The 15,833-nt window shown below is 47.2% G+C and overlaps 1 protein-coding gene across 1 annotated transcript in view; it reads right to left on the reverse strand.

The window, feature by feature from the left end:
- Positions 1–1,725: 1,725 nt before the first annotated feature.
- The window catches only part of LOC131211752 (box A-binding factor-like), a 58,601-nt gene continuing 44,493 nt past the window's right edge, over positions 1,726–15,833 (reverse strand). Inside the window, exons 5-7 of the mRNA XM_058205350.1 lie at positions 15,581–15,674; positions 4,556–4,865; positions 1,726–3,949 (exon numbers count right to left, since the gene is read on the reverse strand). Coding sequence (XP_058061333.1) covers positions 3,794–3,949; positions 4,556–4,865; positions 15,581–15,674 — 560 coding nt within the window. The 3' untranslated portion in view covers positions 1,726–3,793. The remainder of the gene's footprint in view (positions 3,950–4,555; positions 4,866–15,580; positions 15,675–15,833) is intronic.

The following is a 15,833-nucleotide window of genomic DNA, read 5'->3' on the forward strand; positions in this document are numbered from 1 at the left end:
CAGAAAATAGTGTTCTATTGTTGTATTTCTGTCTGTACTATACGTGTAAAGTTTTGCCTTTGATTTAACTTAAAAGACAAAATTCCAAAATTCAACATGGTGTTGAATACTTGGTTCTAATGTATACTACAGGACGTTTCATTAACGATGCATGATTTCATTTGGTTGGAAAAAAAAAACGGTTGGAAAACAAATATTTCTCAATGGTTGCACATTTGTTTGAAAGGTTAGTTTAGTTCGTTGGTCGCTTGCTGTTCAGTCTGGAGGATGCTCAGTGTCATTTGTAAAAGTACGGTATATACTACAGGTTCGATCGGTTGATAACGTGTCCCGTAGGATTCGCCGCATTAACGACGAATAACCGGACTGAACTCAGTTTAACTTAGGACAGTTCGCGCACCGACGGAGCGCAAACCGTTTCTGACACCACCTTTAAGTCGATGCTTAACGGAAGACACAGGTGACAGTAACGAGGACGAAACATTTACCATGACGACATGAATGCAAAAACATCGCGACACTGATCGAGGGACATATTAAAGTCAAGAAGCGACGAGTAATACGTACGACATAGAGAAAGCAATGTGTCGTTATGCCCGGTGAGGGATGACCGCGCATCAATTCTGAGTTCAAGGTTAGGTCGTTCGTAGCCAAAGTAGAAGGCAGCGCGCTTTATAATTCGGTAGTCGATCAGCTAAGTCTAAGAACGGCTATCCTGGTGAGCTTGCGTTGTATAGTCGCACACTCGTACTCTGAACTCATGCGTACTCAAAAATATAAAAAATAAAAAAAATATTTACTGGTCTTTTGCTATAATAGTTTTGAATATTTGGCATTCGCTATAATTTTCATCAACGCTTTATAGCAATAAAATACCAATGCTATAAACTGAGCTTTTTTGACAATCGTCCGTTTTAGCATCCGTTTTTGCTGTTTTAGGCAGTCCGTCGGACGATAAAACGGACACAGTTGCTCCTTGGGATGGTTTGCTTCAAATCTGAACTATTTTCAATGCTCAAATATGTTTTCACAAGAACAAACTTTCCAATATTCAATAAATGATCAACAATCAATAAACTATATTTTACAATTATGAACAACACCGTAATCATTGTTCTATGACCACCAGTGTAGTCGCAGGGAAAGCTTACTCACAAACCGGTTGAAATATTGCATTCATTTGGTTTCAACGAAATGAAATATTCCTTACGCCGAAACCACTTGAAATCTTTCACCTTACTCAAAAGCTCTGAAAAAGCTTCAAATTTCATTTAAATTTAAATTTTGTTTGATGTGTAACGCGGTTATTTGCACATTTTTGCGCTATCTCTTTTGATTTATTGATATCAAAAGGAGTAGAGTAGAAGTAGGAGTCATTAACTATTTGTCGTTGGTAGCGAAACATCGCGCAAGAATCAAGAAAACAAGAGAGAAACCTTGAATGATCGACATTACTCTGTATTGACGGTTTGTAGACAATTGTGGTAGAAAGTTGAGCTTCAAAAATGAAGTTCTTGTACTTAGTTTTTAATAGTCTTAGACGAACAGTTTTGAGAAATAACAAAAACAAAAACTATGTCTATCCAATGCCAAAACTGGGCCAATGTATCCTCTGGCGAAACAGTTACAGAAAGAGAGACAGCTGCGTACTAGGGCAAGTGATTAGTTTTAATTTTCGGATGAAGTGCGACTTATAGAAAACATATTGGCGCTGTCATTTCTCGCATCAATACATTTTTATATTTTAAATTACAATTATCATCATCACTTACAATGTTAGGTTACAATCCTTTCTCACACGTTATCTACTTTGTAAACTTTCACTATCGCACCATTCAATGTGCTAATCTAAAATACTAAAAATACGGATTTTTTTACCTCTTGCTACGCACCGGTTTATCAAACATGCCACCGCACTCCTATCGCTGACTCAGTGCTGTTCGAAATAGTTTCAATCACTTTCAGATCGCGGGCACTCAATGTGAGTGAACATACTTCTCTCGCCTGGCTCTTACAAGCATTGTTCTACACAAAACACATAGAAATCAAAATTTCCGAACGCCAATAATGCCGGCCACACACATCGTTTTTCGAGCTGACCCGCTGGAACATCATTACATCTCAATAGTTCTTCGTCCTTACTGTCCGACAGGAATATCATCGATTATCTCTGTGTGTTTTTGTCGTTCCACTTATTTGCTGACGGTTTCTGATCATTTTCTTAGCTAATAGCGGGGAATGAAAAACTGCTCATTATTTCGTTTCAGGCGATGAAAGCATTTGTAAAAGCGGTGCCGCGAGCTAGGCTAGCCTAAACTAGGAAGATGTTTCGTTTACAGGTTAGACCTCGGGTCATTGGAAATCGAATGGGGCTTTTAACGGTTCGACTTTTGCTCGCACCAATCAACCACCGCTCTTCGCACCGATTTTCCAACTCGGGCCAGCTTCTTGATTCGCTGATGTAGCAGTGAGTGAGTTTTTCGGTGTCTGCAGTTTGAAACGGTTTGTGCAGGTTGTGCGTCAAGTGGTCGCGATCCTACAAAAGTCCACGGATTCTCTAGTCTGTCCACTTTCCTCTGTCCAGCACTCGACGTTTTGAAATCAATCTCGTTGGGGGGCTGTGCGGAAGTAAGCACGTGGCGCGTTCTCCTGCATCTCTACTGCGCCCGCTCTAATCGACAAGGCTTTCGTCATAATCTAAATGATTGTAGCTAAAAGACAGTCTACATGCTACTCGTACTCTCTGCGTTTCCCAGTTTCGTTCCGCTACCAGCACAATGCCGCGATCCGTTCCGTGTGCTTATCTCTCATTCCCGTTAACATATTCACGTAGCTGTCTCTTTTTTTGTCGTCTTCCCGCCTAAAAGCCTTCATCTCTATACGTGCGTGTGTGCCAGAGTGATGGTGTGTCAGTCTTCTTCTAGTATTCTCTAGGCAAAAATGAGCGGTAGTTGCGATGGGAAAAAGAAACTGGAATAGATCAAAACTCAGATGTCCTTTCTTGGTGAAATATTACTAGAATCCGCGTGAGCCTTTCGTTTGTCTGTTCAATTTCAATTAAACATCGAGAACCGGAAAGCGTTTCTTCCCTGTAGTGTGGTGATCGAACTTTGGAATGCCAGTTGGATACAGAAATAAAAATCATCCGAGGACAGGAATAAAAGTTATCGGAGCGAAAAGGTGTTGCACGCTCTTTCACGATACTCGTGCCTGTCAAATTTGTCGTTCAAAACTTCGCACCTTTGAATGCTATCTGCTCACATACATCCTCCATACAAGTCCTTTGCAAATTACCTCCGCAAAATGCCGCTCGTGAAAAGGTCTGTGGAATTTGAGAATCACTGTAACAGTGAGTTGGTGATGTTGAGTTCGCAGATTTTCAGACCACCTTCACTGTATACTGAACACACACACAGTGCGGCACCGTCCGTAGGCTATAATTTTCTCTAATACCATTTTTGGTCGACCCAAGAATAAAAATCAATAAATTAAATTAGTTTAAGCTTCTCGTTGGCCGATAGCCAAGGTTCGAACGACAGATAATCGACAATAAACCAAACGTCTGCAACTGGTTCTTGCAATTCTAACCAAACGGTTGTGCCCGATGCAGTCTATCGTGACCGATCAAGATCAAGTATTCTGCTCGGTAGGAATGGAAATCTAAATGGAGAGAAAGCTCATCTTATGTTGCTGTCCGTTCACTAGTTTGTTATCAGCTCATGTCAGAGGCGCGCATTCCTAATACTTTACAGTCCCCCTCTCGTTTGGCTGACCCGAAATCAGTGTTTAGAGCTCAGTACACGTAGATCGTCTTCAGCTGTGGTTTGAGTTCTGGCGGTATGGCTGGGGCCGGTTCGTGCGTTTTTCGTGACACCAGTCGTTTGAATCGACCGGACAGCTGACGCTTTAGTCCCTTGAGGCCGGTCTTCTCGTTATGTACTAACGCATCCTGCAAGAAAAGAAAAACGAAAACAGACTGATTAGCCTAATGCATCTTCGTACGCAGCCACACTGGCTGCTATTGGAGAGGGAACGCAGCCCATCAAACGAGCATCGAAGTCTGTGTTTTTCTCGCTTTGAACCAGCCAACCAGCAGACCTCGAATTTCGCGGTATGAAACTTCCTACACCATTCTTCAAACATTATGATCATTGAGAGTTCTTTTCTCTAGTAAGTTCGTTTCCCTTGTGGAACAAATCAGGACAACATTTTGGTAGGGTCACTCGCTAGGACGACCGGTGGCAGCTGCGAGCCCATCCTCTCAGCACCATTGGAAAAGTGGCAACGAACTATCGCAGCAAGGCAAAGCAGGCACAGAACGCTGGGAAGCGATAAACCTGCTGCCGTAGGGCGCAAGGGACAGACAGCCTTCAACCGATGAACGGTCGAGCTGGGCGGGTTCAAGGCCCCTCGAACAATTTATTGGCGGAGTTTTTGCTGCTCCTTCCGTCTCTCGGTTGCGGTTAGCCAAGCGAAGCGAAACTGGCTGGGCGGCTCGTCTTGGCGTCGGGAAAAAGGACAGGGAAAATAAAGAAAGAAAAGGATCTGTCCTCACCTGACTGCTGGCGTTGTAGATGTTCGGCTGCGGTGGTAACGGTGGAAAGACCCACACAGTCGACGGGCTCTGTCGGAAGGCTATCGGCGTCGGGACGGAGTAGCCCGTTTCCGGAGTGCTGCCGCCGTTCTGGTGGCCGTGATGCTGATTACTGCCGCTATGGGTATGATGCGACTGCTGCTGCAGATGGCTAGTCCCGTTTTGATGTTGCTGCTGCTGCTGTTGTTGGTGGTGGTTGTGATGGTGGTGTGGTGGCGCTTCGACATTATTCGCCGTCACCGTCGACGATTCTTCCCGCTTTCTCAGCTTACTGCGGACGAGACGCATCGTCATTAGCGTACCGTTGCTCCCAACCATCTTCTTGAATATTTTTAAACGTGGCACGTCGATTCGTCCTTTGTGTGGCGCAAGGAGGAACAAAAGTTCGGCTCAACTGGCAGAGTATTCTTCACTATCTAACTATCTATACAACCCACGCGTGGAGCGACTATCACAGATACTTCACTTGGGCGCGCTTGTGAACCGTCACCGATTTTGTGCGGGACTGCGGGTATGATGGGTAAGCTGCAAAGCTTGAGGCAGCATTTAAGATTCTTTCGCGGTTTTCGTGCGCAATATCACATCCCACTCATCTACAGTGCGTTCTGTAGGATCTGTCGGTTGACTTCAGTTTAGTTGAGTCCCCCACCAAAGTTCACTAGGTTTGCGGTCTCCCAAACCACCGGCTGGCAGAGGTTCAGTTAAGGCTCGAGGCTAAAGAGCGATGATGCTACACCTTTGGGCAATCGACACGGCGAACCCAAGAGAAAACTCATCAAATTCACGCACGCACGGTCAGTCCACACTTCTCTACCGCCTTCGTGCGTTTTTCGTGATAAAACACGCTCGCAGAGCACTCGCACGGCGCACTGTCCACCAAACTGCTCGGCGGAGGCCCTTTTGTACAGCCACAACGCACCCGCTTCTTTCGTGGTGAACTCTGTTCGGGATGTTCGCCTTCACGCGTTCGGGGCTAGCGAAGGGCGCACACGCGATGGCTCTCTCTGTGGCAACCCTCGGACTCGACTTTCGATCCGTTACCAACACGCGCCTGAGCACTGATAACCGCACCGCGTTTTTCGCTTCAACTCGTTGTTGCAGACCTTCACAGCCTACTACACACCCTTTCGCTTCAAGTCGACGAGACAGTAACCAAAACCGTTTGTGTCGTTCTGAACAGCAGGTCTCGTATCGGACGGGCTAACTTCCTGCGCTCTCTCTCGGTTGACTGCTAGATGCCGCGGTTCGTACCCGACTTGCTTCGGTTCGGCGTCGGGTGTTCGGCTTTATATCGCGGCGCCCGCGAGATGCGCGATAATGCAAACCAAATAACCCACGGCTCAACCACACACCGTTACAACCCGGACTTCACACGCATACGCCCGACGTGTGGCGGGCAAAACAAATCGAACTACACCACACGCACACACATTGGCCATGCCGAGACAGGCGCAATTTTGACGTCACTCCGTCGCGCCGAGGGAGAGTGACCAAATCGAAAACAGTTCGCGCAGTAACCGAAACGTCACCACAACCCGCGGGAAACGGGCCGATAAAGCCTGTCGATTGGCCGGCACAGATAAACGGAACGGAAACGCAGTGGAACTTTCCACATGTGTGCGGGCACGGTGCGTGCGCATGGCGCTTGTCGGGGAAGGTCCGGCACGAAGGTTCCCGCCAGAGCCAGTGAATGACTGGCACCTCTTCCCCGTTAGACCCCCCGCACCACCCCACAGGTAAACTGAGTCACAAAAACTTCAACAATATCTAGGAAACGGTGGCATGCGCTAGCCACGGGCACATCAGATATAACTGGTGTTGAGCAGATTGCACCGCAGCGCGCGGGTCGACAGTATCAGTACCTCTTGTTGCATCCCAAACAACGTTTTCCACCAGAGAGTGTGGCGAACCCACACACACAGGCCCAAGGGAAAGGAGGTGGCCGCCGGTTCAGCGAGCAAAGGACAAAGCGGGTCGATTTCGAACATTAATCGATACGAAATTCAAGGATGGATCGAACCGGTTATTAGCGAGGGCGCGGGTCTCTTCCCGGTTCTCGTGGGTCACTCCCGGCAAATGCAAATGGGTTATGTGTACGAGCAGCGAATCGGCCGATGCACCCACGAGGCCTTCAGCTTTCAGACCCAGACCAGGCGCCTAGAGGCGCCCACCGGCTGCTTGTCAAAGAAACAGGGTAATTGAGGTCTACACCTCCAGACGACTCTATTATCTCATGTGATCGCACTTAGAAAGTCGATGTGGGCTTTTTTGTTGTTCCATCCTCGTCTTTGTTTAATTGAGTCTATTTTTGCAGGGTTTCGGACGACAAACTCACGGACGATCAACTCACATCCCAGTAAGATATCAATCACTTGCGGTTATAGTAAAGCAGCAGTCGGGACCATAAACGACCACCATACCATGCACAATCAGCATGTTTTATCGTTCCAACTATCGTTTGGCCGACTTCCGGGACAACATCCAGCAATCAGCAGATGGTTGCGTGGTCGCGCACCATCAATTGGAAACCGGCCGCTGTTGAGTCATGTTCGTGGTGTGACCGAATGATGTCTAGGCAAAGAGATCTGGATGATACGCTCTCGGAGAAATGATATCATTTCCAGTATGTGGTCAACGGTAGTAGAGAGGGCTTGCCGTAACTTGTTTGGAAAAGTCCAGCAGAGGAACATTTTTATGGGACTTTCCAGGTAACCCCCGTAATGGTCGTTAATCAAAGTTCGCCCCTCTACTGCACGTCTACAGTCGTCGTGGCGCTGAAATTGATTTTACCAACAAAATTCCCAGACCAATCAATCTGCTGTCAAGCAATAGGTGCTTCGAAGGCGGAAGGAGCCACACGGCTGCCATGGTCGTCGTGCTGAAGCGGCGCCGCAGTGGCAGTTTTAGTTCTAATTTGCATAGCAAACATCGATGACAGTGCATTGCACCGTCACACCACGTCACAGTTTACTGCAGCCCTGGCCCAGGCCGTGCACCCCGTCCGTTTGCATGTATTACTTTGCAACGAAGATTTCTCGAACTACATGTTCATTCTGCAGTTGTTACCTCAACTACTTGCTGCTTACCTCAATCCATCTGCTAATAGCGCTAAGTCCTTCCCGTATCGGTTTCGAGGTGGTCATGTAAGAACTTCATAGTAATACCTTCAATTTCGCACCAAGGTGAGGTTCATTCATGGAACCCCCTTGGCATCCGGTCTGGGTTAACGATAAGAATGTTATGGTCGCTCAGGCGATGACGACAGCGTGTTCGCCGAACGGCGTCGTCACAGAATAACGCAGTTGATTCGCCGAGCCCAAGGGTCTATCGTATTGTGTCTTGGCCTGTTTGTCTCGTTCATGGCCGCATTCAGCGCTCTCCTCCGTATCGCTCGCTCAGACCATGCAAACAAACGCCCCATTGGAAAACAACCTTCAAAACATGTTTTTGTCGCAAAAATGCATGCTTTTTCTAGGAATTTAGTCGGTAGATTGGACAGCATCATCTTTTTTAATTTACGATTCGGACCATTCGCATATCGCACCAATCGCCATGTGTTCTCCTCCAGCATGTGGGCCAGTGTGAGAACGGATCGGGTTTAATTGTTTAAAATCGCTTCCAAACCGTGCACAAAACGCGGGGCAAGGACATATGATTAAAATGATTCTCAATTACATATGCGTCAGCCAATCAGGATCGTTTTGGGATCGCAATGTGAATGAATACGACGAGAATGAAAGTATTCAAAAAAGTATCGTAAAACGTTTGTTAAAACATATGTTTTGTGAACACTTTCTTGAGCATTTTTTTTTTTTTTTGAACAATAGTTAATCGAATCTCCCATTTCTTCGACAACTGTTCTTAAGCATCGCAAACATCTTCCGATGGTGGCCGGCTAATAAATCCTACAAACAACACTAGTTCGTCTTTCGTGAGAACGTAATTTGATGCAGCTTCGTGATCAAACCATTCCACATCTGTAGGATCGCCCATCTGTTCCCCTCGTCTCTTGGGTCGGTAAGCTGTTTTGTTGCTCCCTTGTTTGAGATCCGGCCTCCCAGCGGTGGTGGCAAGAAGCAGGACAAACAACAACAATTTTATCAGCAACTTTAGTAAAAAACAAACAACTATTGCGAACGGTTGTCGCAGGGACGGCCAGCCGACTAGCAACACAAAATTTTCTGGAGGCACGGCCCCTACACGCAATGTGACTGACGTCAAGCGTTTTGCACTGTTAGGCACGATTTCTTGGTGTGTTAATCACTGATCAATGTTAGTTCTTCGGAATAACTGCGTGAAACAACACCATGCCAAATGAAGCGTCGGGCGCCCAGCAGGAAGAATCGATACTCTTTTTTTTGTCCTTCATCGATTGTTTCCCATTATAGCAGGCACGATCCATGCTCCTCGCTCGTGAACGGCTTATGTGCGTGGCGCTAATCTCGATTTAGCATCTGATATTTAAAAAATCCAATATTGAACACCAACAGACCGGTACAATGAGAAGCTATTTTTATCAAATGTTAGTCCTAATGCATTCATCGGTAATCTTTTCACAGGAACTATGAGTCAAGTACTCTGCTGGAAATGGCAAGATGCCAAAGTCTGGAAAGATCAATCTCAGTGCTTGTCGTGCATATCGCTGATACATGTAGCTCATAATCGATCCTACTATTTCAACACAGTGTTATGGCGTGTGATAAGATTCGATTGTTTCAACTGATCGACATTTTCGCATTCGCTTACTGCTTGGCCTGCGTGACATGAACAAAGTTACGCGATGAAGTTGATAGGAAAAAAACGAAAGTTGCCCTAAATTGTTGATGTTAAATACCCATCAAACACTGGGCCGCAAAACGATGAATCACAGGCTGTGATTGAACGATGAAATGAGATCGAACAAATGGAATGGAAGATGGTACACGTCTCTTGTTCGGCTCCGGAGGTGCCTTAAATCATGCTACGCACTAATGAAACGCGAAACTCCTAGCACTAAAACATTACTAAACAAAGAGCGTCTGCGTCGTAATTCTTTGATGAAAGTGATTTTAAGCACGATACACAATTAAACATACTTGAATAACTCTGTTCCCAGGACGTTTATCAGGCCCTTTATCTGCAGAAAAACTAGTCCATGGAAGAAACTTAAAAATATCTCCCTATTCTCCTACGCGGATCTTGTTACTTTGCACTCGTTACGACATCCTGCATTTTTTTTTTTCATCCTTCCGTTTGAACCAACGGGAGGGTATTTTCCATCCATCATAACCTTCTCAGAAATGGGCGGACGGAAGTGTGAGCAATACTAGCGCTTTTATGACTCACATGCAAAAAAGTGCCTTGCCAGCTCGTGCTGCCTTTCTATATTATCGTCCCCATTCATCACCAGTTGGTGGAATCGATGTCAGACTCCGGCATGTTTCAAAACGCCTAGACACCAATTAGCACCTTTGAGGTATCGGCGAAACATAACCTTCGTAGCTGGTGTTCGACGAGTTTCTTTTTGATTGATCACCCGTCGTACGTCGGACGGTGCTCCGAATCATCTTTTTAAATTTATTCGTCGACAGTTCATGATACGGCGACTACGTCCTCGACTCGTTCACAGTGGCCAGAGCTTAAAAGCAGTGCAAACGAAAAACTATTTGTCGTCTGTTCGTGCAGTAACCCCCCTTAAAGAAGAAGTAACCCTTACATTCGTCTGTCGTGGTGTGTGATCATTACCTTTCCATGTAGAGGTACAGGTACACTTCCTCCATCGTGAAGCGGGGTTGTGCTTTGTTTGTTCGCAATTCTGCTGCCACGCGCGATGGATAACCTGAAGAACTCGATCGAAGGCTATATACCTGGCGTCTGGGTACAATCGCTCCTATTGTATGGTATGTAACTCGGCGATACGGCCCTTAATGATTGTCGTTTCCATTTCCCGTGCTAGCAAAGTTACGATTGGCGAACCACCAAGGGCACTTTTTGCCGATCGCCCTGGATCGCGTGGAACATGGGCTGCGTTCCTATAGTTCAAAACATACCGCGCAAAGCTACCACTAACACACGAGCAGAAACAACGGTCGACGTGTAAAGTCAGGCAGCCAAGGCTACAGTTTCGTCGGTGAGGATTGCAGCAGCACCACACGGAACTGAGAGATGATTTGCGCGATCATCCAAGCAGCAGCTGCGCGCACTGATGGTGGAGTGGACACCGCAGGCTCAACCTTGAGTCAGCTGTTCTTCCAGTGCTGATGGTGCTGATGGAGCGGTCTCGGAGGGACCTTCTCGGAGGCTCGAGTCTTCATTGCCAATGTACAAATAGAGGCTTAGCTTCTTAGAGCAACTCCACACGGCAAAGGGCCGTTCGCAGAAAGAAGGTTGACGGATCACTAGACACACGAACTACACTCAGCTTGGCTCTCGTCCGTTGGCTCACAAAAGCAACAGCTCTCAGCTTCCTTGGACTGGCGCGTCTTGCTCGTTGAATCCGTTAAATGCTTGCACCACGTAGACACTGCTTCGCGATCGCCATTATCGATTCAAAAGAAGTGGAACATTGCAGCTACAACTGATGGCAGCAAGCGCTCATTGTAGTATGCACCGCGGACTGTCGGTACTGGGCGTAGTAAAAGCCGTGCTAGTAGTAGTGGTAGCCTCCGCTACATCACGGGCCATACATGGCACACACAGTTGGACACGCTCAGCGGCAGTAGCCACCGAAACAATGGCAAGGCGCCTTGAGTTTGACCAGGTTTTTCTGCCCGTTTGCCGTTCTTTCACAGAGCGCACGAACTGTACTCTCTTTCGCAGCCCTCAGAGCAGCAACGGACAGCTTGCCAACAAAAACTTTCCGTCACCGCGCGGTCGGTCGACCTCGTTAACAAACTTCGGAAATCCCCGACGCCTGCTAGCGGGCTCTGGCTTGCAACAGAGAAATTCGTCTCGGCCTCTGGGCAACTACGGGCACGTTATTCGAGAGCCTTTTTACGGTTTTTCGTTCCGTTTTTTCGTTCACACGCGTCCTTTGATAAGATACTGCTTCACTGCGGCTTCCGTCCGTTCCCTGGCAACAGCTGACATCTGCCTACTCGCTCGCACTCACACACTCCTCGCTCATGCACACAATCTCGTACACGCATTCGCACACGCACATTCAGACATACATGCGCAGATCCACAGAGGTACTTGGCAGTACGCAATGTGTTTTCTGCCGCTCCGTTCAAAGGCACATTTGTTCGGGCACTGATATTCGAACATCGCCGGACGTCTAGTTTTAACCGACCAAAGCTAACCACCGGCCCCGTCCCGTCGCGCCGTTGTCTGCCTTGTCCGGAACTGAGAGATCGCTGCTAGCAGCACCGAGAGAAGGGAGTAACGACCAGCAACCAAGCCCGAGCAACCCGTCGCTGCGGAGTTCCCCATACCTGGCATGCATCAGCCTTCACTGGATGTGCGTGAGTATATAAGCGGTTAAAGCACGCTACGTTTGTGTGTGTGCGATTGGTTGCCACAGCACTCACAACGGCCGCAGACAGAGGTCCCTGTCTGACTCATACCGCGTGGAAGTCCCCTAAGATGAGACGCCAACACCAGGGCCCGCAGCCAGCCAGCCAGCCAGACGGGGTCCGAAAATGCAGGCGGCCGATCCCGATCACTCATGAGCATCCGTAGCAGCAGCAACAGCAGCAGAACCCCTTTGCCCCGGTCAGCTGAGGATGGCGGCCGAGGTTACGCTACACTGGACAACGGGCAGCATAATTACATATCGGGCCCCATGAAAGGGTAACGATCTCGGGAGGAGGCGATCATCGAACCTTTGTATCGGAGAAACGTCCACAATAAGATACACTCTCGTCGCCGGACAAAGGATCGTTACATGAAGAACGATGAACTTGTGTGAGACAGCATAGTTGGCAAAAAAATTGGCGCCTCAAAGGGGAAGCCCACAAATGAGTGTCACAATGGACTAAATGTTTCACAAAATACGCCTAAAACTATCCTATCTTTGAGGCATGCCCTGTAAACGTATGCTCCTAAACGATGTTCTCCGTTGCATCTAATTGATTTTTATTCCGCGTTGACCCTTTTCGATTGCTTTCTAATTTGCTGCGTGTCAAAACATGTTTGTTAATTGGCAACCGACACACCCAACACCATGAACCTGTGTGACCCGTGCGTCAAAACGACAAATTGTTGTGACAATAACTCAATAGATCGTTGTATTGATAGCCAATTGTGCGCTCATTTAAGTCGGCCTACCTCAGAACATTGCTAACGCTGGGTGGTTTGATTTTTTTTTGCTCTCCTCATTGATAACTCCCAATCAGTGGAAACATTCAGAACACACTGTTGTAATTGCGTAAATTGGCGAGGTCCGTGTAGCGGCACGTTGTATTTCATGCGTCAGTTGGTTGTTTCATTTAATCGAAGCCGAGATTCGTGATTTAACGTAGTGGCGGCTTCCGATTGCCTCCGTCCCGGTGCTTCCATCAAAACAAGTTTGTTGTGGTTTTCGGTACACGCTGCCCTGAATGTCTATAGAATAGATATGGCATCTGTGGTATTTCCAACAGTTCAACGGGGTTTTGTGTCCGTCGAGGGATTCCTACGGATCCCACGTTAGGGTTTTCACCACGGAAAATAGTCCCCCCGGGTGGTTTAGATTTTCCCCGCAATCTGAATGGGTGTACAAAAATTCCAAAACAGCAAGCGGGCATAGTATAAGCGTTTTGAAATAGTTACCTTCTCAGTAGATTCTCTGAGCGCACTGAATGTAGAATAGGGGAATAAATTATTTAAAACACCATGGCCAGTCGCAAAATATGGTACACCAATAGCCCTTTGCAAACCCCTTCACTGAATCGCCACCTAAGCAAACTGACGTCATGCGATCAAGCGCACCGAAAGAATGAACACGACATTCTAGCGCAGGCTGCCCGTCTAATGATCGAGGTTGTAGTTGAACGTGGTTTTTTTCTTTTTTGCTTAAATGTGTATGCTGTTCTAAGCAAACAATAGATCGGCTGCACAGCTGTGGAAACGATTAGCCCAGAATGATCAGCTTCATTAGCGAGTTAGCTACAACTTGTGCCGTTTGGCCCATTGCGTCACTCAAAGACGCTAATAACCAAGACCGACTGTCGCGTGTCAAACTCCCGAGGCTGCGGAAATGTGATTCAGTGTACCGTACTGTTCACCCCGAGCCCGTTAAGGTAGCCTGTGGGCCGGATCGGGTTGTACACGCGACTGTTATCGGACACTTCGGACCGCATATCGCCGGATCTGCTAACGGCCACGGAAGATTGTACTCCGACGACCGTCTTCCAGAGAACTGAACTGGGACGGGATCAGCTGAGTTCGCAGTACCCGACCACGCTTTCGACCGTTCATCGACTGGTTGGCTGTCGGCAATACAATCGGACACCGTTCGGGGTTTCACATTACACGAACGCAAACGTCTGGTACATGGTGTCCTTGTACATGGTGACCTTCCTGTACCTCATTTTTTATGGCACTCCCAAACATGTTCAGGAGCATCTAACAACCAGCGCCGTTCACGTTAGCCCAAAATATGTCCGACCCAAGAAAGTTTCGTGTCAGTTTAAGCTTTGGTGCTGCCAATGTATTACACAATGCGAGACTGGGAAAGTTGAGAACTTGTTAGACGCCGACTAAGCGGACTCACAAAGGCTACGCGTGTCGAATGGATACGCACGCGTGCGGTGCTAAGTGGATACGTTAACCGACCTATTGTTTAACCAATAAGAATGGTTTGTTCATCAAATTTGCGTTGAGTACCATTTTAAGGATGCGCAAAAACCCACCCAGCCAAGTGTGATCATTTCGCCCAAGACTATAAAAACGAAAACGGTACCGCGTTTTCGTAAGGCAATGCAAGCCAGGAAAAATGCCGACAAAGGCACGTGCAGGGCCACCGTCAAGTTTCACTCTTCCAAAAGCGTAGTTTGAACGGACATCAACGGACAACTCAAGCGAACAGGTGATCGAACTTTGGCACTCTCGGACTGACAAGGAAGAACAAACATCTTCCGTACGTCCAACAACGGATCATCAAACGACGCCTCAACCGTCAACAATACTGGGCACCGAAACACGACCGCCTCAACGGAGTCATGTGAAGTTATGAATATTAATCAACCGCTAGCTGGTGTATAGTCGCCTATTTTGACAACTTCCACTTCCTTGTGACCTCCACGCGACAGGTCCGTGGGCAGCAGCTAACCCGTTGTGTTCTAAGCTCTTAACATATTTTGAGTTTATCAACAATTTACTTGATCGTGCCGGATCGTAATCTCGCACGGGTAGTGAGTTAAGCTTCAATAAAAATAACTTTATTTTAAGTGCGTTGCTGAAAGCGTGAGGAACTAGAATTTCCTCCGATACGCGCCAATGCGCACATTAAGCCGGGTGCATGTTGTTGATAACAAATCGGGGAAGGATTAACCACAAAGTATACCCTTTTATGCGCAGAAACTAATGGTGTAAAGTACTTCACTAAATACTTCAAGCAGCGATTGCGTCGGCGTGTGCTCGAGCACGAGCCGTCGCATCCGTTAACTAATGGTCGTGGTTCTGTGTTCAACAACCTGTAATAAAAATAATACAAATACCTCGAATAACGACGAACCGGAAAAGTCGGCTCAAGAAGGCTACAAAACACTCGATTCGAGTTTGAGCTGTAAACACACGGTAAAAATAGTCTGTATGGCCCGCGTGCCACAAAAAAGATAAACTTGGAACACAAAACACCTCGAACCAACGAATGTTTCATATTTACAAGAGCAAATGTAAACCCCGGTAGCCTTGTAGTTAAACACCACCTACATGACTCGACGACCAAGGGCAAGAATTGTGACCGACTCCTAGAAACGTCGGTGGACCTACACAGCCTCCGATAGTTTCAGGCAACAATATTGGCTTTCTGGAACAAATCGACGTGTCCGGAGATATTTGGCCACTAGGGCGGATGCGACTTACCTGATCGTAACTGCAACTAAAACTATGATGAGGCCCACGAGGAGCATGGCAATGACGACTCCACATACCATATACAGGACATCGTTGGGAGCATCTGAAACGATAGAGCACGTGAATGTGACGGGGTGAATATCAGGAGCAGCTCTAGAGACTATGATTAGAAAAAGGCGATATATCATCTGCTTGCGGCAATTTAGATTTAGCCACAAACCGACCATCCTGTCAGCACAGCGCCCAGCCAAACTGTCACCAG

The sequence above is a fragment of the Anopheles bellator genome, chromosome 2 (assembly GCF_943735745.2).
Source record: "Anopheles bellator chromosome 2, idAnoBellAS_SP24_06.2, whole genome shotgun sequence".
NCBI classification, from domain to species: domain Eukaryota; kingdom Metazoa; phylum Arthropoda; class Insecta; order Diptera; family Culicidae; genus Anopheles; species Anopheles bellator.